The following is a 23,685-nucleotide window of genomic DNA, read 5'->3' on the forward strand; positions in this document are numbered from 1 at the left end:
AGTTAGCCATAGATATCCCACTGGGAGATTTTTATCATTTACATCTTTCTTCCACAAATTAGCCTGAGCATTTTATGTTTTTTATTTTTTAATTTCATAGTATATCTATTTGTTGAAGTATAGTGTTCCAGATACATAGCAAGCTGATTCAGTTATACATATGCACATATATGTTTTTCAGATTATTTTCCATTATAGGTTATTATATGATACTGACCATAGTTCTCTGAGCTGTATAGTAAATCTTTGTTGTTTGTTGCATATCTATTTTTTAATAAAAAATCTAGCATTCTATTCATACTAAGTCAAACAGAGTCAAAATATCATAAATTTTTTAGTCAGGCAAAAATTCATTAAGTTTTCTAAGATATACATATTATACATACTATTTGTATATATGTATACAAAAGCTTTTCTACTACACTTGATAAAAGCCTGAGCATTTTAAACACAATCTCTTTTTTTAAAAAAACTTTTCTTGGAGTATAATTGCCTTACAGTGTTGTGTTACTTTCCACTGTACAGCAAAGTGAATCAGCTATATGTGTACATATATCCTCTCTCTTTTGGATTTCCTTTCCATTTAGGTCCCCACAGAGCACTGAGTAAAACTCCCTATGCTATAAGTAGGTTCATTTTAAGCATAAGCTTAACTGATTGTATTCTCTTTACACATTTCTTTTTAATGTTAATTAATATTACACAGTGGTTCCACCGCTTGCTAGCTGGGTAGCCACAGGCAGTGACTTTGGTCCTCTGTGCCTCAGTTTTCCCATCTGTGAGCTGGGATAACAGTGGGCACTTCTTAGGCTACTGTGAGGATTAATTGCGTAAAGTGCTTTCTGCCTGACATAGAGCAGGCAATCATGAATTGCTAGAATGCTTCTTTTTTTTTTTTATTGAAGAATAGTTGATTTACAATGTTGTATTAGTTTCCACTGTGCATCAAAGTGATTCATCAAAGTTATACATATATTCTTTTTCATATGCTTTTCCATTATGGTTTATTACAAAATACTGAATATAGCTCCCTGTGCTATAGAGTAGAACCTTGTTGTTTATCCATCCTATATATACTAGTTTGCAGCTAGGATGCTTCTTTTTATTCTTGTGGTTGTTATTTTATTTTAATTTTGGTTAGTATTATTTTTTATTCAGTATTGATTTATTGATAATGAGAATATTAAAGGCAGAAAAATTTTAAAAATCTATTCACGATGCATGAATATATATTCTATCATATAACTATATTTTACTTAATTCAGGAATTTGCCGTGTTTGATTTTTAGATTTTCTCTAAGTTTGTGTTAGGGGTTAGTTGTTATTATTATAATTATTATTGTCATTTGGGATGTCCTAGCGGGGCTGAAGCTCTTCAAGCACCACTTCCCCAGTGCTTGGTGCTAACCCCCCCACCCTCCAGGGCATGACAGGCAGTGACTAGACTCCGAAACCTTGGGCAAGTTGTCCTCCACCAGCCTCAGTTTACCTGTTTATGAAATGGGCTAGAAATAGCCTGCCCTCTCCCACCCCCCATGGGGCAGTAGTGAGGATGAAATGAAGCCATTTAGGTTTTAAAACACAAGGCAAATGCAGGCATGAGTCCTAACCCAGTCAGTCTCTCTCTCTCTCTGCTGTCTCTCTAGTTCTTAAAGAACAACCCAGAAACGAACAAATACGACGGCTGGCCAGAGCTGCTGGAGCTGGAGGGCTGTGTGCCCCGGAAGGTATAGGGTGGCTGCGGCCCTTCCTGGGCTGGGGCCCGAGGCTGCTCCTGCCCGACCTAGGAATCGGAGCCCAGGATCACTGCGAGTCGGATGGGCAGGAGCTGACAGACAGCAGAGGAGAAGTGGGAGCAGCCATGGGAGATGGAAAGTGCTGAGGGCCCTCCAGTGCTCTGCCGGCTTCCTCTGCAGGAAACAAAACCCTCCCTGCATAGACGCATCCTCTCCGGAGTTGGCCAGCGTCCGTGGGGCCTTCCGGAGCCGGCTGTCTGTGGAGAGAACAGGTGTGCTTTCCCTAGGGGACCGCTGACTGTCGCTCCCAGGGGAAGGACAGGACAGACTGCCTGCACCTGAGCACAATTAAACTTTATTTTTGATGATTTCAAACCAAATTTCCCACCCCCTTGCTGTGCAGCACTTCCCAGGGGGTGGGAATGGTCCAGACAGGGCTTGCTCAGCCCCATGTTCCCACAGGTCAGCGATGGTGTCAAGCTCCTGGTTAGGCAGCTGGAAAGGAGGTCGGTTTTATAGGGATCTCATTTAGATATGAAAGCATACTTGGTTCCCAGCATGAGGTATAACACCCACAGGAGCAGAGAGGGCTGGGGGGCCAGACACAGAGAACACGGTCTTGCACTGCTGTTGGAATGAGAGCTGAAGAAAATCTAGAGCTGGTGAGGGGGAGGACGCGGGGAGATCTGAGAAAGGCTGGAAGGAACAGCCAGACTGAAAGCCTTCGGGGAAGACATCCTGGCTGTCTCCGTGTGGGGATTTCGAGTACAGGGTGTTTATCTGGGAAGTGATTCTGGAAAACACTCATAATGGGTAGGGAAGTGAGACAGGGAAGAGAAGGCAGCCTAGCAGGGGTGTGTTGTCGACTCAGCTACCGCTGTGGGTGAGTGGAACTTAATCCCAGGGGAACCCCTAGGAATTGGTGTCAAACATGCACCTCGGAGGTCTCAGGAGAGGTGAGGGAGCTGGGGTACTACCCGTGGGCTGCTGGTGTTATGAAATTCCTGGGCACGTCTAGTCTGCCCTACATGGGGGAGAGCAGTCATCTTGACTTTGCGAAGAATCCTTGGCCAAGAGATGTCAATACCAACCAAGGGAGGGCACTGAAGTGGTGAAGCCTGAGGGATATGATGGTGAGACCCTGCCTGGGGTCTCCGAGAAGGGCCAGGGAGGGACAGACCAAAGCTTGGGAGGAGGCACGGGGGGCAGAAAGCACTGGCCCTTGGGCTCTTGGAGTGTGTACCAGGGAGAACGCAAGATTCATGGAGAGGACGCCCAGGCCCCAAGCACAGACACCCCGAGCGGTGGGACAGCAGAGGCTAAAGTCCTGTGCACTCCACGGGTGTGGGGCTCACAGACACCGAGCTCAGGGGACAGACAAGGCTTCAGAAGGGCCGAGAGGGCCTGGGGGAGAGGAGGACGGAGTGTGGGAACCTTCACCAGGGTCCTTGGCAGGCTGGGCTCAAGATCAGTGATCAGAGCCTAGTAAGACGGCAGTGAGCAGGCCTGGCTAAAGAAGTCAGAAGGCGCCTGGCCAGCCACCCTGCCGATGCCGCAGCCCCACGCCTCTTCCCGAGGCATGGCAGCTCACTCTCAGGGGAAGTTGCAGCCCCACCCGACCACCCGCACATCCATATAACTCTGGCAGCACCGGGAGCAAACAAATCTGCCCCATTCCTCCCTTTTTGTTCCAAGTGGAAGGCCCTCTCCCCACACCTGACATGCTGCCAGAGGGCTGCCCCTGCACCCCCAGTGCCCTTCCATCCTGACCCCCCAGGACCAACAGGTCAATCTTTGGGTGGGGGTTGGGTGCTTCTGAAGGCCCTGGACCCTGACCAAGCCCCTCAGCCTCTCTTAGCTGACTCATGGTAATGGGAGGTTAGCCGCCGCAGGCGGCGTGGCTGGTGAGAAAGGCCGGGCCCAGCTCTGAGTGCTGGCTCTGCCACCCTGTAGCCGGACGAGCAGGTCATGTCACCTCTGGGCCAGAGTTCTCCTTTGAGAAACGGGGGCAAAGGGCATCATTCTCTCAGGGGCTTGTGGGCACTAAATACGATAAAGTAGCCATATCACCAGAAGTCAAAGAAGAACATACGTATGTACGATGTTTGGGAAAACATCTGGCCAGACAGCCCCTCTGGGGATGAAGGGGCAGGCAGTTTGCATTATTACCATACACGACTCCTGTGTTTGGGATTTTTTTTTTTAAGACAAGTAAAAATATCTCATAAACTTAAACAAGGACAAATAAGACTGCTGAAGTGAGTCTATAACCAGGAAGAGGGCAGTGTTCTCAGCAGGGGCCACTCGTTAAAAAGGACCACCTGGTTGTGGTACTTTTCTAGAAGCTGCGTTTGCACAGCACTTCAAAGAAGATTGAGAAAACGTCAACAGGATGAATCAGAGAATTGAGGAAGGGTCTCCTGGAGATGGGGAGCTTGGAAAGGCAGCACAGCGAGAAGGTTGGTGCGCCACCCACCCGCCCCCTCCCCCAGCTTGTGCCCAGACTGGCTGGTCAGTCTGCACTTCCCTTTAGAGAATGGCCCCTGGGCTATGCAAACCTTCTTTGCTCCCGAGTGCAAAGAAGGGAGGCCCGGAAGCACCAGAGTTCACATGAGCCTGGGATGGTCCATAGCTGATGACTTCCTGGCCTTGGGGTGGGACTGCCATGAGGGCTAACGCACACACCCCAGAGCTCCCTGTGGGCTCGAGTTAAAGCTGCGACTTTGCCTGAAAGCGCCCCTCTGCTCAGTTTCTTCCACGTCCGCATCCTGCCCCCGTGCTCCCTGACCTGTGTCCTCCAGTCCTTCATAAATCGCTGGCATCAAGTCATATCCCAAAGGCGGCTTCTCAGGGACTTTGGTCCCTCCCTCTAGGAGAGGCGGTGGGCTTGGCCAGCCGGGTAGGGCTGAGCGCAGGCCTGGACTAGGAGACAAGACCACCCGGTCTGCGCGAATTTTCCCTAAATGCCACTTCTCAAGGCCACCCTGGGCCTCACTGAGGCTGGCGTCACAAAGCAGCAACCACCCATCAGACTCCCCACGTCATCTTCAGGGCGCTGTGGTCACTGTAGGGACCCCCAGGTCAGGCCAAGATTGGGGCACAACAGAGAGTCCGGAAAACCAGCCATCGGGAGTTGAGTCTATAACACTGAGTCTGCTACCCCCCTAAGACTCAGCTCCCTCACTCACGTTCTATGTGTCAGAAACTGGGTGTTTACTGGGGACACCTCAATGAAGGAAACGAGGCACGGTTCCTGCTCGTAGTCCAGGAGGGTCACAGATGAAGACGCGATGCGGCTTGGTAAGGACTATGTTGGGGAAAGACTGTAGGGTCAGGGAAGGCATCCTGGAGGAGGCAGCAGCCACGGCAAGCCCTGGGAATGTGCCGGAGTTCACCAGGCAACGAGGAGAAAGCCGAGTGTGCCAGGTGAGACAAGAGTCTAAAGGAGGCCTGCAAGGGGCACAGAGTGGGTGCCAAGCGCTGAGCAGACGGGGTGAGAGCCCCAGAGGGCCTTGTGGGCTAGGCGAAGGGTCTCAGATTCTGCCCAGGAGCTGCGGGGGGTACAGTGAGAGATTTAAGCTGAGGCTGGCATGATCGGATTTGTAGTTTTTAAGACATTCCTCCTGGCTGTTGTATGGAGAAGGGAGTGGAGGCAAGAAGGTCAGTGAGGAAGCTGCTGTGTCATCCGGGGAGAGTGAGTGAGGGCCTAGCCAGAGACAGGACGGGGAAAAGGGACCAGTCTCAGGGGTATTCGGAAGTAAAATGGACAAGACTCAGGGACTGACTCTCTCATCATAGGGGTGACAAGCCTTCAGGAACCCCTGCGAGGTACTCATGACCTCAGAATCTGGGTCTTGTATTTCCCTTCATCCTTCCCACCAGCGTGCCTCTGCTCCCTCCCAGGAGTGAGGATGGGGCCCTGAGCCCAGCGGGTGTTCACCAAGGCACAGGGAGGTCTTTCCAGTAGCTGTAATTCTGGCCGTCACCAGCAGGTGGCAGCCCAAGATAGAAAGGGAAGGATGATACGGTTTCCCTGCGTTCACGCAGTTCTTGGGAAAGGTGTGGTGCTTAATAGACTGGTCCCCTGGGACTTACCACCACTATTATGAGGCATGTCACAACAGCAGTCCCTAACTTCTGTGGAGACTTGGCTGTCATCCAAATAGGCTCTGCACAGAGCTTTACATGAATTACCTCATTTCACCCTCATAGCCCCCTGGGGTGGGGATCCTCATTATTCCTTTTATGCATACGGAAAAATGAGGCTCAGAGAGGTCAAGTAACTTGTCCAAAGTCACACAGCCAAGAGCCTCAGAATAAAGATTGGCATCCCAGTCTATCTCCATCACTACAAGAAACAGACTCTTTCAGAAAAACTTGCCCTAAAACTACTCTGAAACTACTACTGTTTTCTATCCCCTTTTACCCTTCCCCCTTGACTCCCTCTCCCTTCCTCCTCCTCCAGCAGGCCTCTGAAGACTTCTGAAAATTGCCAAAGTTCTCACCATCTACCATCATTCTTTGGGAGAGATGGAGGGGGCTGGGCTTGAGAGATCTGGAACTCCTCTCTTCAGTGCAGGCCTTGCTTTTTTCCCATAAGGTTGTGGGCCAGAAAGGAGCAGATGTTTATCTGCTTTTTGCGGATGAAGACAGAAGCTAAGTGCTGTGCGCAGGCCACACGGTGAGACCAGGCCAAGCTGGATCTGGCTGGTCCTGACCCTCCACCACCAGCCATTGTTTCACAAAGCACTTGTGTATTCCAAGCATCGCCCCTGCAGAGACCACCAGCCCCATTCCTCTGCCCAAGGTACAGGGTCCGAAGGCTGGTTTTCAGACCCCTGTCTTGCCAGGAGTTAGGCTTCAGACATTCAGTCAATCGAGGCATCCAGTCCAGCCAGCTCTCAGTGTGGCTCATAAGCCCTATTTCAGCAGGACTCCAAGCAGATGGGGAAAAATTAATAAATGTGTAAAATTCCTTTTTCTCCCTTCCCATCCCACCAAGAACCAAGCCAGTGGATAATTATGGGATGGCTGCCAACAGAGTTTGGTCTTCAGGGTTGACTGATGGCGCTCGTATTGCTGTGGCTGACTGCCAGTCTAGTCACAGCTCTTTCCAGTTTTGTGGGTGTTCTCACTGTGGGAAATCAGAAGCTGTACCCCTACTGTGACTGGGACAGGGAGAAAGGCAGGGGCTGAACCCAAGAGAAGCAGCAGAGGGAAGAAGCCACACTTTTGCTTGGCTGCAGGGGGCAAAGGTGATGGGGGAAATACAGCAACAACAATAACAACAGTATTGATAATTGCCACGCGGGGAGCACTTGCGATGAGTTAGGGCCGTGTTAAGCACTCTACATGCTGAAGACTATTTCATTGAATGCTGCATCATTTATTTATCCCCTCCACCAATATATGGACTTCCCTGGTAGCTCAGATGGTAAAGAGTCTGCCTGCAATGTGGGAGACCCCGGTTCAATCCCTGGGTCGGGAAGATCCTCTGGAGAAGGAAATGGCAACCCATTCCAGTATTCTTGCCTGGAAAATCCCATGGACCGAGGAGCCACCAATATGTACTGAGTGACTACAACATGCCGAGCACTATTCTAGACACAGGGGAGTAAACTGAGGAACAAGGCAGACCAGTCCCAGCCTTGGTGAAGATGCCACGCAGGTAGGGATGACAAACAATAAACACAGTTTCTGACAAGCACTATAATAAATACTAAACAGAGAGGCCTGAAGGCTATAGGAAGTCTGGGAAAGCTTCTCTGAGGCAGTGATAACTGAGCCTAAAAGATAAAGAGTAAAGAATCGTGCCAAGATTTTAAACACAAAAGAAATGAATTCAAGGGAGAGAGATGGGAAACATTTCAGGCAGCAAGAGCAGCAACTGCAAAGGTGCTGAGGTGAGAAGAAAAGTAATCCAAGCAGGAACTGTCAGGGAGACAAGGGGTGCGGCAGGTGAGGCCCCAGAGGCAAGCAAGACTTGATGAATCAGAGCCTGTGGACCACGGGGGCTTCCATTCTGTAGGCAAAGGTGGGTCTAGAACACCTAACCCTGTACCCTTCACCACCAGCTGCCATCTCCTATGTCATCCGTGTCAGAAACCATCACTGTGCCAGGCTCCGTGCTGGAGGAAAGGGAAGGCCATGGGGGTTTCCCCACCCAGGCAGCTCTTGGGAAAGGATGCTGGGCTGAATCAAACTGGTTACCTGGGACTTGCCAGCGGGCAGTGGGTCAATCATCAGTATTAGCAACAGCGGGATAAGAGCAGCATCTAAATTCCATGGACGATTGCTGTCGTCGAAACCTGTGTCAGAGCTTTACGTGAATTACCTCATTTCATCCTCACAGCCCTGTGGGATGTGGGACCACTGTCATCCCAGTTTGGTCAAGAGGAAGATTATGAAGCAGGGAATGAAATTTAAGCTTTAACAGGCCAGTGGCTTCGGCTGCACGCACCTTCCCTTCCAGCCCTCAGAGCAGCACCCCCCATGAGCTGTGGTTATCTGACCAGCCCACCACCACCACCACCACACGCACACAGGTGAAGAACCCCTGGCTCAGAGGTCAAGTCGTGTGAGGAAAAGAGCTGCGATTCCAGCCCAAGGTGACCCCAGCCTTAATCTTGCCCAGGCCGGTGACAAGCAACAGGGAGGGGGTGGAAACGAGGAGGAGGGTGACTGCTGGGCGACGCTGAGACCTTGGCCCCCAGCCTGGAATCCAGCCTCCAGATATTTTCCTGGCCTGAGCCCAAACCGGCCGCCCTGCCTGGACTGCTACTCTGGTGAATGAAGCATTCCGCTCTGGGCATCTCTGCTCTGGAGAACCCCGGCCGCGAGTGCCTCCTCAGATCTGTGCTTAATGGGGCTGAGCAGCCTGAGCGTCACGCCCCCTCGCAGACCCTCCTGATCCCCCGCCACAGCCACCCCACACAGCCTGTCTGCCGGCTTGAAGGTCAAGGCCTGCCCTCTGGGCTGCCAGAGGTCACCTGCCACGCCCCAGCTGCCCGCTGCCAGGGGGAGAGGACCGCTCTGCTCCTCCCTGGCAGGGGCAGGGGTGCAGGAGGTGAGGAACTGCCGGGACCCCAGGAGGGCACGCGGCTGTGTCTGTCAGGATCAATCACCCTAAGCCTGTCTGAGGAGCAGCCGGCTTAGGAGCAGCCATGAAAGCCGCCTTTGTGCCCGAGGAGAATGAGCCGCAGGAGGACGGGGGCCTCTGGCCCAGGGCACCCCTCGGGCCCCAGATCCTGAAATAACACCGAGGGGAGGACCCCTGGCCTGGCCCCCGCCCCACCCGGCCCCAGGCCCGGCCAAGCCCTGTGCCCGCTTTGTGCCATGGGAGCTGCCCAAGGGAAGAAGGTAGGAGACCCCAAGGGTCCTGCAGAGGCCCTGGACGCGGGGAGGGAGGCTGTGCCTGCCAGGTGGGGTCCCTCACACACTGCTCGGCGGCCCCCTCCCTGATCTCAGAGCTAAGATTTCATGTAGAAACCTGGCTGGGGCTCAGGGCAAGGCCCGCGTCCAGTCTCTCCGTCTCTGAATCAGACCTGGGGCCGCCCAGCCTCTCAGGCTCCCTGGTCTTATACACACACACACACCCCCTCCCTGCCCTGCCTCCAGGTTCCCTGACCACTCCCCCCACCCCCATCCCGAGCAGCAGGGGAGCCTGGCACAGGTGAAGGCGGGGCAAGAAAACAATAACGGCCATTGTAATTAATTTGGCTAACCAGTTGTCACCAGAAGTAGGGCCAAGGGCAAGTTACTGAAGCCATCTGTAGCTCATTTCCTCATCTGTGAAATGGGGACAATGGTAGTCACTACCCCCCAGGCTTGTGGTGGGGATTAAAAGAATTATAAGACACAAAGTGTTTGAAAGAGTGCCTGGCACATAGTGGGCTATATACAAACTATGGTCCGTTGTTGGTAGATTTGTCTTCACGTTATTATCCATTTATCCATATTATCCATCCATCCATTATCCTTCTAAGTCTGGGGTCTCCATGGGGTGGAGGGAGGGAGTGTTGTAGATAGTGCAGCCAGTGTGGCATTTCTGAAAACGAGGTCTGTACAGCGCTTGTGTTGGCTTTAAACATGGTGGGGGAGGTGTGGGAGGGGGCTTGTTAACCTGTCGCTTTCTCAGGGCCCACCCAGAGCTCCTGGGTCAGAGTCTCTGAGGGGGTCTGGGAGTCTGAGCCTTTTCATACTCTCGGGGAATTCTGGCACATGCTCACAGCCATACCAGGACTGCCCACCAGCAACGTGGTCAGGCTGCCAAGTCCCAGCTCCTCCACCCACTTACTGTGGTGAGGAACCCCGCCCTCTGCATCCCGGCTCCTCACCTGGGAAGTGGGGCGGGTGCTCATCTCTGGGGGGTTCCCTGAGATGCTGCCAGTAAAGTGCTTATCAGCTTCCTGACCCCCAGAGGGCCCCATACACGGAGATGCTAATCCTCACCCAGCTGCGATGACCTGTTGTATTAAAGGCGGGGAAGTGAGGTTCAGAGGCCAAGCATGACTTCTTAGGCAGTGTGAAAAAGGGCAGGATTTTGACCCCCTTCTGCTTAACTGCAAACTTTCTGCCAACCCAGCCCACCCCACACTTTTCAGATTTAAAGAAGAGTACATCATGGACCTGTGGAGGAAGAACTCAGGTCCTCAGTTTTTCTCCATTTGCAAAATAGGAGCGTTGGGCTAGGGAACCCCTGCATGCATGCTAAGTTGTGTCCGACTGTTGCGACCCCATGACTGTAGCCCGCCAGGCTCCTCTGTCCACGGGGATTCTCCAGGCAAGAATACGGGAGTGGGTTGCCATTCTCTTCTCCAGGCAATCTTCCCGATCCAGGGACCGAACCCAGATCTCTCCTGCATTGCAGGCCGATTCTTTACCATCCGAGCCGCCAGGCCTCCTAATGCTGGCCTCGCTTCCCATTGCAAGGCTGACTCCTGCCTGCAGGGGCCAGTGTGGGTCACCTGCAGTCAGGGCTGGAAGGTGATCGGACACAGCCTCTGGGAGTCCCAGAGCTGCCCTCCCAGCCAAGCCTGGGCCCTGGCCCTGGACCCAGCCGATCCCCTCTTTCAGAAACACTCTTTCCGCTCCTCCCCTCTGGATCCTATCTGTGCTGAACGGTGAGGCAGGGAGTCATCGTGGAAGCCAGCTTCCCAGGCCTAAAAATGACCCTAATAAGGTCTGTCCCAGGAAGGACAAGGACATATAGCTCATGGTCTGCCTCTCCCCTGTTCCTCTGTGGCAGACATCGCAATCGATCCCCGCACCCTTTCCCACTAAGTCCAGACAGCTTCAGAATCCTCAACGCAGCCTAACGGGTCAGTTAGAACTTGCCCCCAGATTGAAAGCCGTGCCTACCCTTGGACCCAGCCCCTTCCCCACCCCAGGGGAAAGCCCTCCAGGGAGAAGGCAACAGGGCAGGGTGATTGGGAACGTGGGCTACACAGTCAGGCAGGCCTGAGTCAGTTCCTCCACATCCTCTGTGACCTTCGGCAAGTCACTGCCCCTCTCGGATTCTACCTTAGTAAACGAAAGATAAAAGACCCTCTTCAGATTATCGTAAAACCCAAATGATACCATGCCTGGAACAAAACGGGCGCTCAGTCTCTCCCTGAATCGGATCCTCCCATGCCTGCGTCCTCTTCTGAGCCTCACCAACCTTCCCTTGAGCCAGCAAGGTCATCAATAACACGGCCAATGGCAGGCATAAAAGCTGACACCCAGCAACTGTGCCTTCCCCCACTGGTCAGTGGTGAGCCAGGCCACAGCAAAGGCGGTAAGCAAGCCTCAAGCCTAGGCTTCCCCATCGGTAGACCACCCCACCAGACCTCCCCCATGCCCACCTCCCTCTTTCCAGAGGCAACACCCCACTGGCCTCTGTGTGATGTGTAACAGGCCTGCTGTGTGGAAGGTAATCCCTGTCACCTATGCATTTATTCTCCCACGGGCTTGTCCCATGAAATGCACCCTGCTATCCTCAGAGGCATCCCATACCCCGTCCCCAGTTATGGTTTAATCACAAAATGACAACTCTGGAAAAGCTTTGGTGATGCGGTCCAGTCCCCTCCTCACTGAACAGCTGGGAAGACTGAGGTCAGAGAAGGGAAGGACTTCCCAGGGCCATGCAGCCAGGGCCAGGGCATTCCTGTAGTGCCTGCAGCTCCTTCCCCAGCACCAGGAAGGGAGGATGGAGCTGTCCCTTGGAGATGACTCCTGCCCACAAAGTGCACTCTCAGGGTACCCAACTCCATCTACCACATCTTCATCTCCCCCGCCCCAGCCTCCCCCAGCCAAATAGTAACTGGGTACCTGCTCTCCTGTGGCTTCCCTCGTAGCTCAGTGGTAAAGAATCCGCCTCCAGTGCAGGAGACCTGGGTTCAATCCCTGGGTCAGGAAGATCCCCTGGAGACGGGAATGGCTACCCACTCCAGTACTCCTGCCTGCAGAATCCCATGCACAGAGGAGCCTGGTGGGCTACAGTCCATGGGGTCACAAGTAGTCGGACACGACTGAAGGACTGAGAACACTTGCGTCCCTGTGCCGGGAACTGAGCCAGGGACGGAAAGGGGTGGTTCCTGCCTCATAGCCTTCTCTGTGAGTTGGGGAGACGGACAGGCAGGCAAATAATGATAGGTGGGAACAGTGAATGTGGCGGTAAAGATGGGGCTGACTGGTCTGACTTGTCAGGACCGTCTCCAGCTGCAGTTGGGGACACCAGGTGTGAGGACTCCAGGTTGGAGTCAGCTGCTGAAATTCCCACAAATTGGATTTCACTTAGAATGCCATCTGCTTCAAGAAAGGGAAAACCCAAAGCCAGCTGGTCTAAACAATAAGGAAATTTATTGGGTTCCCTAAGTGGAGGTCCAATGGCTCAGTAATGTCTCCAGGGCATTTCCTAGAAACACACAAGTGAGGTTCCCTTGAATTTCATTGGGAGCAATTAAGTCACATGCCATCCCTAAAGCAGCCCTTATCCCCTGGGGAATATCAAGGGCATCGGCTTCGCCTGGAATCCTGAATGTGGCACTGGCAAAGGATGGAAGCAGGACCATGGGACTGGTTGAGGCCAACCAGAGACCCTTTAGGGCTGGAGATCAGTCCCCTAATGTCACCCCCCAAAACTCAACAGGAGAGAGTAAGATGGATGCTGGGAATTCAGTCATAATGTGCCTGCCACCCCCGTGGGAGAGGTGGTGGTATCTCTGACCATGGTGTGAACAGAGAGAATGGAAAGACATTGAAAAGTTCAAGGAGGAGGCAGAAAGCGTGCTGGACCAAGAGTCCAAAAGCAGACATTGTTGCCCCTACTTATCCTGGGCAAGTTCTGAACTTCCCTTGAACTCAGCATGTTGTAATCTGCAAAGAGGGTACCCAGGCCACAGTCAGGATTTTTGCAAAGGATCAGATGAAGGCATTTTCAATACACGGAAGCAGTGTTTCTGTTTGGAACATTCCAGAAGCTGGAAATATTGGCCAGCTGGGTGTGCACTGATTTTCTTTATTTTTTATTTTTGGCCACACTGGGTCTTTGAAGTTGTGCATGGGCTCTTCGCTCCTATGCACAGGCTTTCTCTAGCTGTGATGTGCTGGCTTCTCGTGGCTTCTCTTGTTGCGGAGGCATGGCTGTAAGGCATGTGGGCTTCAGTAGTTGCGGCTTGTGGACTCTAGAGTGCAGGCTCAGTAGCCGTGGCGCACGGCTGCCCCACAGCACGTGGGATCTTAGTTCCCCAACCAAGGATCAAACCCATGTCCCCTGAATTGGCAGGTGGATTCTTAACCACTGGACCACCAGGGTCCTGGCATGGACCTGGTGGACACCGTTTTCCTGTGCCCTAAGGCCACAGGACCGTCAGGGTCCTGGCATACGTTAACTTTAGAGAGATGAGTGCAGACAACAATGTCCTGCATGGAGCCTTGCTTTAAGTTCTTGTGACAGTGAGGTTGCAGGTCCTTGGGTAGAAAGGGTCTAGGAAAAGCAACTCCCACGGACCTCAGACACCACTTGAGGGCATGGACACAGCATTGTCTAAAACATTCCTCTGAACTCAGCACCACCTGGGTTTTTTACTTCCATGAACAACTCTGTTGATGTTTGCCAAGACGCTCACGGCTTTGCATTCATCTTCATTAGAATGTTTCCGTGGCTGAAACAAAAGGGAAAAAAATTGGGAGAGATGGCTAATTCTGATAAATGGCCTGGAAGGGAGTGTTTGTTCTTACAGAGCCCAAAAGGCACCCATCTGGCATGGCCCTGCTGACTCCCTGAACAGTTATCCCCATCATGATGGATGGATGCTCCCAGTCCAGGCCCAAGGAAGGGTTCCACTTGCCAGCCCACAGCTGAGCCGGGCCTGAGGGCTGCGTTAGGAGGCCCTCGCCATCCACGCCAACCTACCCCTGCTACTCTGCCCACCACCTCAGACTGCTTCTCTGAGGGGAAAGAAGTTCACCACCAGGTTCCCAGGGGACTCTGGGAATGGGGGGGCTCAAGGCCAAGAGGAGAAGGTTGTCAGGAGCCTATGGGGAGGCCCCTTCCTCACCCCCAACAAAGCAGAGACCTGCTCCTGGCTGAGCCCTGACTCCCAGCATCCCTCCAGCCTCCCGGGCTTCACTCACACCAGCAGCTGATGCCTGGAAGGTCCTCCCGACGGCTGCCCGCACATCCAGCCCGTCTCTGAGCTCAAAGCCCAGCGCCTGCCCACCTATTCTTGTAACTGTTCTTGGACCAGGCATGTGTTGAGTTCTGACTGTACCCCCAGCAGATGTTCCGTCACCAGGTGTGAGGGCAGACGAGGAGGAGGGGGCATAGCCGTTTCTGAGCACTGACCCTGCCAGCCACCAAGCTCAGGGCTTTCACAGGCTTCCCTCCACCCTCCCAACCCCACAAGGCAGATGATGCCATGCCCACATCATGGATGAGTGACACCCATGGATGTGCCGCTCTGAGCAGCTAAAAGGGGCTTTGGAAGGCAGGTGGAATGACCTTTGGAAGCAGAGAAAGGGCACCATTTTCCTAAGGGCCTTAAGGCCACCTAATGAAGCTGTCATTCTCTGCTGCTCTTGGCTTCCCAGGCTGGGTTCAGGAGTTACCTAAACAGGTGTACAGGTCGGGCACTGCACAGAAGCGATGAGTGCATGGGTTCATAGGGGTGGGAATCCATCCCACATCTGCCAGTGGAGCCTTATGCCCGGGTGCTAGTTAAGTCTGCCCAGAGACAAGAGTATTGCTCTATATAATGATGCAATGCCGTCGCTTAAAGCCCTTCAACCACCTTTCCCAAGACTAAAACTTTTCCTGTCCGTCTTTGTGGCTGGAAGTCCAGCTTGGGAGGGAACGACGTTGAAGGAGAAAGAAAGATGCCCACCTAGCTGGCTCTTCTTCTAGGACGTCTTCCCTGTCTGGGTCTCAAATGCCCACACAAGACTCGGGGCTGAGCAAGCAGGGGGAGGGGCAAGCCTGTCGCAGAGCTGCGTTTGCCTAACTAGGTCTGCATGTTTTACTAAACCTGAAGGACTAGCGGGGTAACCGGGAAGGGGCCAGGGAGACGAGAAGGGGGTAACGGTCTTCTTGTGAATGTGCTAAGAATCCTCACCACAAAGGTACCGACGCCCCTGTTTCACCAGGGCAAAAACCCAGACTCAGGGAGGCACCCGGCAAGTACCAGGGCTGGGACTTGAACCAAATCTGTCCGGTTCCTCAGACCACCTTCTCATTGACTTGCTTTTTTCGAGCATCAGGATGAAACCGCATCTCCAGCCAAAATAAATCTTCACCTTGTGGGTAGAGTTACTAGCTGGTGGTGATTCCGGCCCCACTGGGAGCAGCGCAGAAGAAGGGCCTTAAAGTTCAGAGGAATTTAATTTCCATCATGAAAGAACTCGGAGGTGGGGCAGGAGGGGCCAAATCAAAAGCCGGCTTTTGAGCAGGCAGAAACCCAACAGCAGCTCCCTTGCCAGGGGGCCTGAGGATCTGCTTTCGGAACATTGTGTCTCCTAAGCCCACATGAACGAGGGGCTTTGTTCGAGGGAGAGATCAGATCTCAGGCCTGGGGTGGAGGGGAGGGGCAGGCGGCTGGAGCCTGGCTTCTTCATCTAAAATCTGAGAGGGGCTAAATGCAACCAGCAAAGCCACCCCAAGGAAGCCAGAGAGACAGGCTTGGCGTTGCCTTCCCTGCTCCCAAGGGTGCATGTCACGATGGGGCCTGGGGCGTCCCACAGGGATGTCACCCCCCAGAAAGGAACCCGCGGGGCCCAGCCAGAAACCAGGAGGTGACTGCTGTTTAGAGGGACCTCCCTGCAGGGTTGTCCTTATGCACTTGAACTCTTGGGAACACTTTGGGGTCATTTTGGGGTGTTGTTCAGCCTTTCAGTCATTGTCCGACTCCTTGTGACCCCGTGGACTGCAGCACACCAGGATTCCCCATCCTTCACTATCTCCCAGAGTTTGCTGAAACTCATGTCCATTGAGTTTTGGGGTGTATGATGGGGCAAACGTTCATGGGGAGTCCCACCATCAGGTCAGCATCAGTGCAGGTCCCACAGAGACTCTGATCACAAGCAGGCACTGGGAAGTGACGTCTTGGTTCCCTAGGGCTGGGTGGCTGAAAGCAGCAGAGGTGTATCCCCTCACAGCACAGGAGGGTGGAGGCCTGAAATCAGGGTGTCAGCAGAGCCAGGACTCTCTGAAGGCTCTGGGGAGAGCCTGTTCTCTGCCTTTCTCTCTGCTCCCGGAGTATGTGTGCATGCTCAGTTGTGTCCGAGTTTTTGCAACCCCATGGACTGTAGTCCTCCAGACTCCTCTGTCCGTGGAATTTTCCAGGCAAGACTACTGGAGTGGATTGCCATTTCCTTCTACAGGGGATCTTCCCAACCCAGGGATCAAACCCGCGTCTTTTGTATCTCCTGCATTAGCAGGTAGATTCTTTAGCACTGCGTCAGCTACTGGTCAGCTGTCTTTGTCACCCCTTGGTTTATAGATGCATCTCACCCACGTCTGCCACTGTTGTCACATGGCATCTCCTTGTGTGTCTGCGTCTCTTCTCTTCTTAAAAGGACACCAGTCATATCAGCTTAGAGCCCACCCTCATGACCTCATTTTAACTGAGTACATCATCAAAAACCCTGTTTACAATTCAGGTGATGTGCACAGGTACAGGGGCTAAGGTTTCAACATAGCTTTTAGGGAATACAATTCAATTCAACCCCTAACCGTGACCCGGTTGATCCTCTCCTGGCTGTGCTCCTGGGGCCTGCAGTTCATTTTAGCTTCTGTTCTTGGCAATGGCTTCCCACGTGGGATACCCAGAGAGTTTCATTTTGATTCAGAATCTGACCCTCTACTCTCCTGAGTAAAACACTTGAAGAGCAGTTACAAGGAAATCACAACCATAGAGAAGAGGGTATGAGCCCTCTGTGCCCTTACTCGTGCCTGGCCACCTAAGACGCTCACACTCACTCTGCTCCAGCCATACTGGACTCCACGGCTCCCTCCAACATGCCAAGAGCTTCCCCGCCTCCGAGCCTCTGTTCTGCTGTGCCCTTCACCTGGTGTGCTCTTCCTGGCTCTTTCCACGACCAGCTCCTTCAGGCTTCAGCTTAGAGAGGCCACCCCGACCCCTCCAGCTAAAGTACCTCCATCTTGGTCCCCAGTCCTGCAGCTGCTTCACAGAACTTACTTGAGTATTTCTATATTTTTAAAAATGTTTTGGCTGCCCTGGATCTTTCTTGGTACATGCAGGCTTCCTCTAGTCGCAGCAAGAGGGAACCACTCTTGGTTGCGGTGCACGGGCTTCTCATTGCAGTGGCTTCTCATTGTGGAGCACAGGCTGTAGGCGCATGGGCTACAGTAGTTGTGGCACAGATGCTTTGTTGCCCAGAGGCATGTGGGATCTTTCCGGATCAGGGATCGAACCTGTGTCCCCTGCATTGGCAGACGGATTCCTAACCACTGGACCACCAGGGAAGTCCCTTGGCTGTTTCTTTAACTGTTTCATAGCTGGCTTTCCCAAGCACCATGTCAGCTCTGAGGGCAAGAACCTCCCCGTCACTCAGTCTGGATGCTAGGGGACATATCCTAGGAAGGAGAATCAATGAATCCATAGCTACCATCCAGGAAGCTCACTCCTTCATTTCACAGATATGTCCTAACCATCCACTTTGAGCCAGACGCTGCCTCAGGCCTGGGGCATGGAAGAGAGCCCAACCCAGTCCTGGGACCACGGTCGACCTAAGGAGACAGACTACAGGCTGCACTGAATGACTGACCAACAGGATTAGAAAAGGGAGCCCTTCACACAGGCCTTCACCATCAGCTGCCAGAAAATACTGAAAATTCAAATTGTGGCTTCCCTAGTGGCTCAGACGGTAAAGAATCTGACTGCAGTTCAGGGAACCCAGGATCAATCCCTGGGTCTGGAAGATGCCCTGGAGAAGGAAATGGCAGCCCACTCCATTGCCTGGAGAATCCCAGGGACAGAGGAGCCTGGGGGGCTGCTGTCTATGGGGTCGCACAGAGTTGGACACGACTGACGTGACTTAGCAGCAGCAGCATCTGCTATGAACTTTGGGGTGCATGTCTTTTCCAATTAGTGTTTTCATTTTTTCCAGATATATACCCAGGAGTGGGGCTGCTGAATTATATAGTAGTTATTTTTTTGGGGGGGAACCGCCATCCTGTTTTCCATCATGGCTGAACCAGTTTACATTCCTACCAACAGCATACAAGTGTTCGCTTTTCTCCTTGCCCACATTTGTTATTTGTTGACCTGTTGATGCTGGCGATTCTGGCAGGTGTGGGTGATATCGCATCATGGTTTTGATCAGCATTTCTCTGATGGTGAACGATGTTGCGAGTCCTTTCATGTCCCCACTGGCCACCTGTATATTGTCGTTGGAAAAAAATGGTTGAGTGTTCTGTTTTTTTTTTTTATTGGGTTGTTTGCTTTTTTGGTGTTGAGTTGTAGGCGCTGTTGCATGTTTTGCGTGTTGACCCCTTGTTGGTCATGTGGTTGGCGGGTATTTCCTCCCATTCAGAGGGTTGCCGTCGTTTTGCAGATGATTTTCTTTGCTGTGCAGGGGCTTTTGCGTTGGCTTGGGTGCAGTTGGTGTGTTTCTGCTGTTGTCTGTCTCGCCTTGGGAGCCAGGAGACTGTCGCCGTGCGGTGCTCTGCCTGCGTCATCTTCTGGGAGTTTTGTGGTCTCAGGCCTTGCATTTGGGTCTCGCGTCCGTCCTGGCTGTCTGTGCGCGGCGCGGAGGAGTGCTCTGGTCCGGTGTCCTGCACGCGGCTGTCCAATTTTCCCAGCACCGTTTAGCGAAATGGTTGTCTCTTGTCCATAATATACTCTTGCCTTTTTCAGTTTTTCCTCTTTACGAATAAATCTTTAATAGTGATGATTTTCAAAATCTACAACTTTTAGTTGTCTCATAAGTTTTTAAGTGTGTTTGAATTTTTGAAATATCTTTTGGTGTAATAAAAAAATGAGGGGACACTTCCACTTCCTACTTCATTTTATGGTAAAATAATGTTGATAATCAAAGTTCAAAAAGGATAGTAAAAGAAAAGTAAATTACAGGGTGATCCACTCATACATTGATCCAAAAGAAAAAAAAAATTCTAGGCAAGGTTCCAAAATCCCACAGCCAGGGAGGGCTTGGTGGCCCTGGAATTGCTTTGAGCCCATGTGCTACAGCCATCTCCTTGCTGTGGGTCCAGTCTGTGCCTGAGCAGGTCAGGGACTTGGGCCAGAAATGACCACAGGCTCCGTCTCAGAATCCTGCCATTCCAGAACCAGGCCAGAGTCAGTGGAAAGTTCCAATGGCAGTTTTTCCAGGGATGCCCCATCCAGGCTCAGCCAGGTGAACCTGGGGGAGAGTGAGAGAGATGTCCCAGGGTGACTTCGCTGCCCCGGTCCTGTCCACTGGCATGTGGTCTGTGGCCACTCCCCTGCCCCTGCTCTGCCCACAGCCAGGAGGGAGCCTCCCAGCTGCAAAGCCTGGGCCTGCATCCCCAGGAGCTGCAGACACCTGCAGGAGCTGAGACTGAAGACTATCAGGCGCAGATGTGATACACAGACCATGGACTGGCCCTAAGGGCTCAAGTTTTCTGCCTCCACCTCCTGCCACCATCCCAGGGCAAGGTCTTGGCCGGCGTAGGAAGCTGGGCTCCTTGGCAGGGCTGTGTGGGGACAGTTTCCTGCAGAGACCCCGGCCTGCTCCCAGGCTCACCACCGCACAGCGGGGGTCATGGCCTGGGGGTACCCTACCCTGGCAGGGGAGCCATCAGGGAAGACTTCCTGGAGAAGGCGCTATCTAAGCAGACCCCTGGAGGCATGTGCCAGGCCAAGGGGAGGGTGACAATGTTCCAGGTGAACGGGGAGAGGCAGAAGCTGGGCAGGACTCGGGCAGGGGAGAGTGCTGTAGCAGAGGACGGGGTGGGGGTGGGGGTGGGGGGCAGAGGTTGGGGGAGCCGAGCCAAGCAGCTGGCATGAGAAGTGTCTGAGGTTAGCCAGCTGGGAGTGAGCAGTAGCTTCACATCTGGGGCCCCAGCCATGAAGTCAGGAGAACCTCAGTTTGAGTCCTGGCTTTCCTGCTCACTAGCTTCATGACCTTGGCTACCTCCTTGACTTCAGCTTTCCCATGTATGAAACTGGGTTAATAACAGAACCTACCAAACACAGCACTTGACACATTGTAAAGGCTTAGCAAAGGGCTGCTTACTATTTGTTATTCTGATCAGAGTCGGTCAGCTCCTTCCGGCTGGCCACGTGGAGCTGCCAACCATCAGCAGTATGTGTCCTTCAAAGAGATGATAACTGAAGCCCAGGAGTGGGGGCGGTAACAGAGGGATGGGGGAACAGGAGAACAGATCCTTGTGCTCCACCAGAGGCCGGGGAGTGAGAGAAGGTCAAGCAGATTTGCTTCCTTGCAAGGAACAGATTGTACTAGCAGTTTTATGTGATCAAAGCCAGATGAATTGGCTTTTTTCCCTCTTTATTTTCCTAACTTTCCACAACCCTCCATTTTCATCATTTTTAAAAGTGTACTTTGCTCCTCTAATTTAAAAGTTTTCTCATATATTACTCAAATACTATATGATAGAAAAATCATAAAGTACAGAAAAGGAAAACAAAAATAAAATCACCCATTATTCTTGCGTCCAGCACAGCCACTGCTGACACGCATTGTGAATCCTTTCAGACTTGGCGGTCCACGCTGTCACTGTGTGGTGAGACGGACCCATGAGACCTTGCCCCCTGTGCTCTGCCGTAGATGACACACATCCTCTGCTGTAGCTCCTTTCTCGTGGGTGCATCGTGTCCCACGAATATGGACCTGCCATGGTGTGCTTAGCCAGTCCTTGATTTGGAGGTATTTACTTTGATTTTTTGTACTTCCACATCGTAGTAGATGTATTTTGGTGCACACCCTTTGTCCTTTCCTTGGGATAAATTCCACTGTTAGGCTCTTGGGTGGGTTTCTATGAAGTAACATATAAAATGCTATGTGTGTATGAGGATGTTCAGACTCCCCAGGAAGAGGGAGCAGGGCCATGTCAGGTTTTTGAGGGAGCTTGTTTCCCAGAGGCAAGAATCTCAGCTGCAGAAAACATAATCTCCAGGATGTGACTCGACTCATTCTTCATTCTCATACTGAGCACTTTGGCAACTTGGACCCACAGGGCTTCAAATAACTTTATTTCAAGGAAATAATAATATCCCATTTAGTGAGTGATTATGATGCACCAGGTACCATCCCACAGCAACCTCATGAGGTCGGCACTACTGTTGTGCCCACTGTACAGATGGGAACCTGAGCTCAGAGAGGTTAGGTGCTTGACCCCAGGTCACACAGCAGGGCAATGGTGAACGCGGGAATCAGACCCAGGCGGGCGGCAGTCTCACAGCCCACCCCGCCAGCTGTGGGCCTGCCCCAGCATCACCACCTGGTGCAGTGGTGTTTCCCAGAGCCAGGGAGCAGGCTCTGAAGTAGCAGTTCCCTTCCTTCTCTAGATCAGGTTGTCACGGCTCTCTGGGCTGAGTTTCCTCCAGGGAACTGCCGGTAAACGCGTGCTGCAGAAGGTCAAGAGTACCTCCCTGACCCAAGGTGGTCAAACAAAGGATGTAGCAGATTTGGGATTCTTTGGGCAAAACTACCCCTTCCCTGACAGTAAAGAATCTGCCTGCAATGCAGGAGACCCGGGTTCGATCCCTGAGTTGTGAAGATCCCCTGGAGGAGGGCATGGCAACCTGCTACAGTATTCTTGCCTGGAAAATCTTAGGGACAGAGGAGCCTGGTGGGCTCCTGTTGACTGTAGTCCTTGGGGTTGCAAGGATTCGGACATGACTGAATGACTATCTCACACACATACTCCCCGCCCCAACACACACACACCCTCCCTGTCCAGCCACCTCTTTTTACACCAAGGCTCATATATTGAGCCGGAGAAGGCCATGGCACCCCACTTCAGTACTCTTGCCTGGAAAATCCCATGGACGGGGGAGCCTGGTAGGCTACAGTCCATGGGGTCACTAAGAGTCAGACATGACTGAGCAACTTCACTTTCACTTTTCACTTTCATGCATTGGAGAAGGAAATGGCAACCCACTCCAGTGTTCTTGCCTGGAGAATCCCAGGGACGAGGGAGCCTGGTGGGCTGCCGTCTATGGGGTCGCAGAGTCAGACACGACTGAGGTGACTTAGCAGCAGCAGCAGCATATATTGAGCACCCAGACTTAGGACCCCTTTATCTGGCACATAGCAGTCAACCCCACATGCTGGGGGAGGCCCGAGTTTCCTTGAGCTAAACCAGCCACAGCTCTGCCCACCACTCAGACGGAAAGCACGGTGGCCCTTGGACATTCAGTAAGTCCTCTGGGAGCAATATCATTGACAGTTTACCAAGAGCTGGACTTACTGAGCACTTACTATGCCCCACACCTAAGTGGGTGACAGAGCTAGGAGCTGTCACCAAGGCAGTCTTGACCCCAAGGCCTACAGCTTTCTCCCACTAACCCTCAGGAAACCCAAGGAGCTTAGGAAAGTTCCAGATATGGGCAGAATTCAGCCACCAGGCAGTGAACACCTGGGGTCAGGGACCAGGCCTTCCTCATCCCAACAGACCGAGCCTCCTGGACGAGGGATCCTGCATTGGACAAACCTGGGGTGCGGCCCCTGTTTGCCACCTGCCAGCTGTGCGACCTTGGGAGAGTTACTTAACCCCTCTCCACCTCAGTTTCATCATCTGTGAATGGGGACTAGTGGTGGCCATTTATTGATCGTGTGGAGGCCGCAGGCAGCAAGCCAGATGAGAGAGCAGAGCCCCTCCACGCAGTGCCTGACACAGGAAGGGGCTGTCATCAGTGCTGTTTAGGACTTCCATCCTGCACGTGATTAAACTGCTGCCTCCTCAGGTTCAATACAAAGTCTCCACAAGGGAACAGCCTCAGGCTGCCTAGCTCCCAACTAGGAATAATGATGACCTAACAGTCATGGAGACAGCTAAGATGTGTTGACTGCGGACTGTGAGTCAGGCGCCAGTTCTCAGCACTTCACATATTAACTATTCGAGACCCAGCCCTGGGAGAAGGTGGCAGCTCCCCACACTGACCCTCCAAGGAGGAGAGCCAGGGTCAGCAGCCATGCCCAGGCCAGCCCGTCTGTGCCTCGGGCCTGGGGGGTGTCCCCCCAGGAGATTCCAGGCCCCATATCCACGTCTGGGAGCTAGAAAAATGTCTTTACCACCTCACTAACCGTTCTGATGGTTTGGGGTTGGGGTGGTCTGCACAGGGCTGGAGAGACAGAAAATGGGAAGTTTTGGGGAGAACTAGCTTCCAAGCCTCCCCAGGGCCTGGGGCAGCGCTCTGTAAACCTCTGTTGATTTTAAGTGAGGGGTCTGTTTCTAGAGCACAGGTGCTCGGGTATTGGGCCTTTGTTGTTGTCGTTCAGTCGT

General features: G+C 52.7%; 2 protein-coding genes and 1 long non-coding RNA gene across 6 annotated transcripts in view; 2 read left to right on the forward strand and 1 right to left on the reverse strand.

Annotated features, from left to right (window-relative positions):
• Positions 1 to 2,116, forward strand: part of FAM3D (FAM3 metabolism regulating signaling molecule D) — a 76,718-nt gene extending 74,602 nt beyond the window's left edge. For all 4 annotated transcript variants that reach the window (XM_081524659.1, XM_081524657.1, XM_081524658.1 and 1 more), the window contains one exon: positions 1,647 to 2,116. In XM_081524659.1, coding sequence (XP_081380785.1) covers positions 1,647 to 1,733 — 87 coding nt within the window. In that variant the 3' untranslated portion in view covers positions 1,734 to 2,116. The remainder of the gene's footprint in view (positions 1 to 1,646) is intronic.
• LOC145519837 (uncharacterized) overlaps positions 1 to 12,277 on the reverse strand; it is a 40,370-nt gene extending 28,093 nt beyond the window's left edge. The window contains exon 1 of the long non-coding RNA XR_014063953.1: positions 12,048 to 12,277. This is a non-coding gene — a long non-coding RNA (uncharacterized LOC145519837). The remainder of the gene's footprint in view (positions 1 to 12,047) is intronic.
• The window catches only part of FAM107A (family with sequence similarity 107 member A), a 90,096-nt gene continuing 74,078 nt past the window's right edge, over positions 7,668 to 23,685 (forward strand). The window contains exon 1 of the mRNA XM_081524664.1: positions 7,668 to 9,095. Coding sequence (XP_081380790.1) covers positions 9,072 to 9,095 — 24 coding nt within the window. The 5' untranslated portion in view covers positions 7,668 to 9,071. The remainder of the gene's footprint in view (positions 9,096 to 23,685) is intronic.

The sequence above is a fragment of the Giraffa tippelskirchi genome, chromosome 9 (assembly GCF_054371585.1).
Source record: "Giraffa tippelskirchi isolate mGirTip1 chromosome 9, T2T-mGirTip1v1.2.pri, whole genome shotgun sequence".
Lineage (NCBI taxonomy): Eukaryota > Metazoa > Chordata > Mammalia > Artiodactyla > Giraffidae > Giraffa > Giraffa tippelskirchi.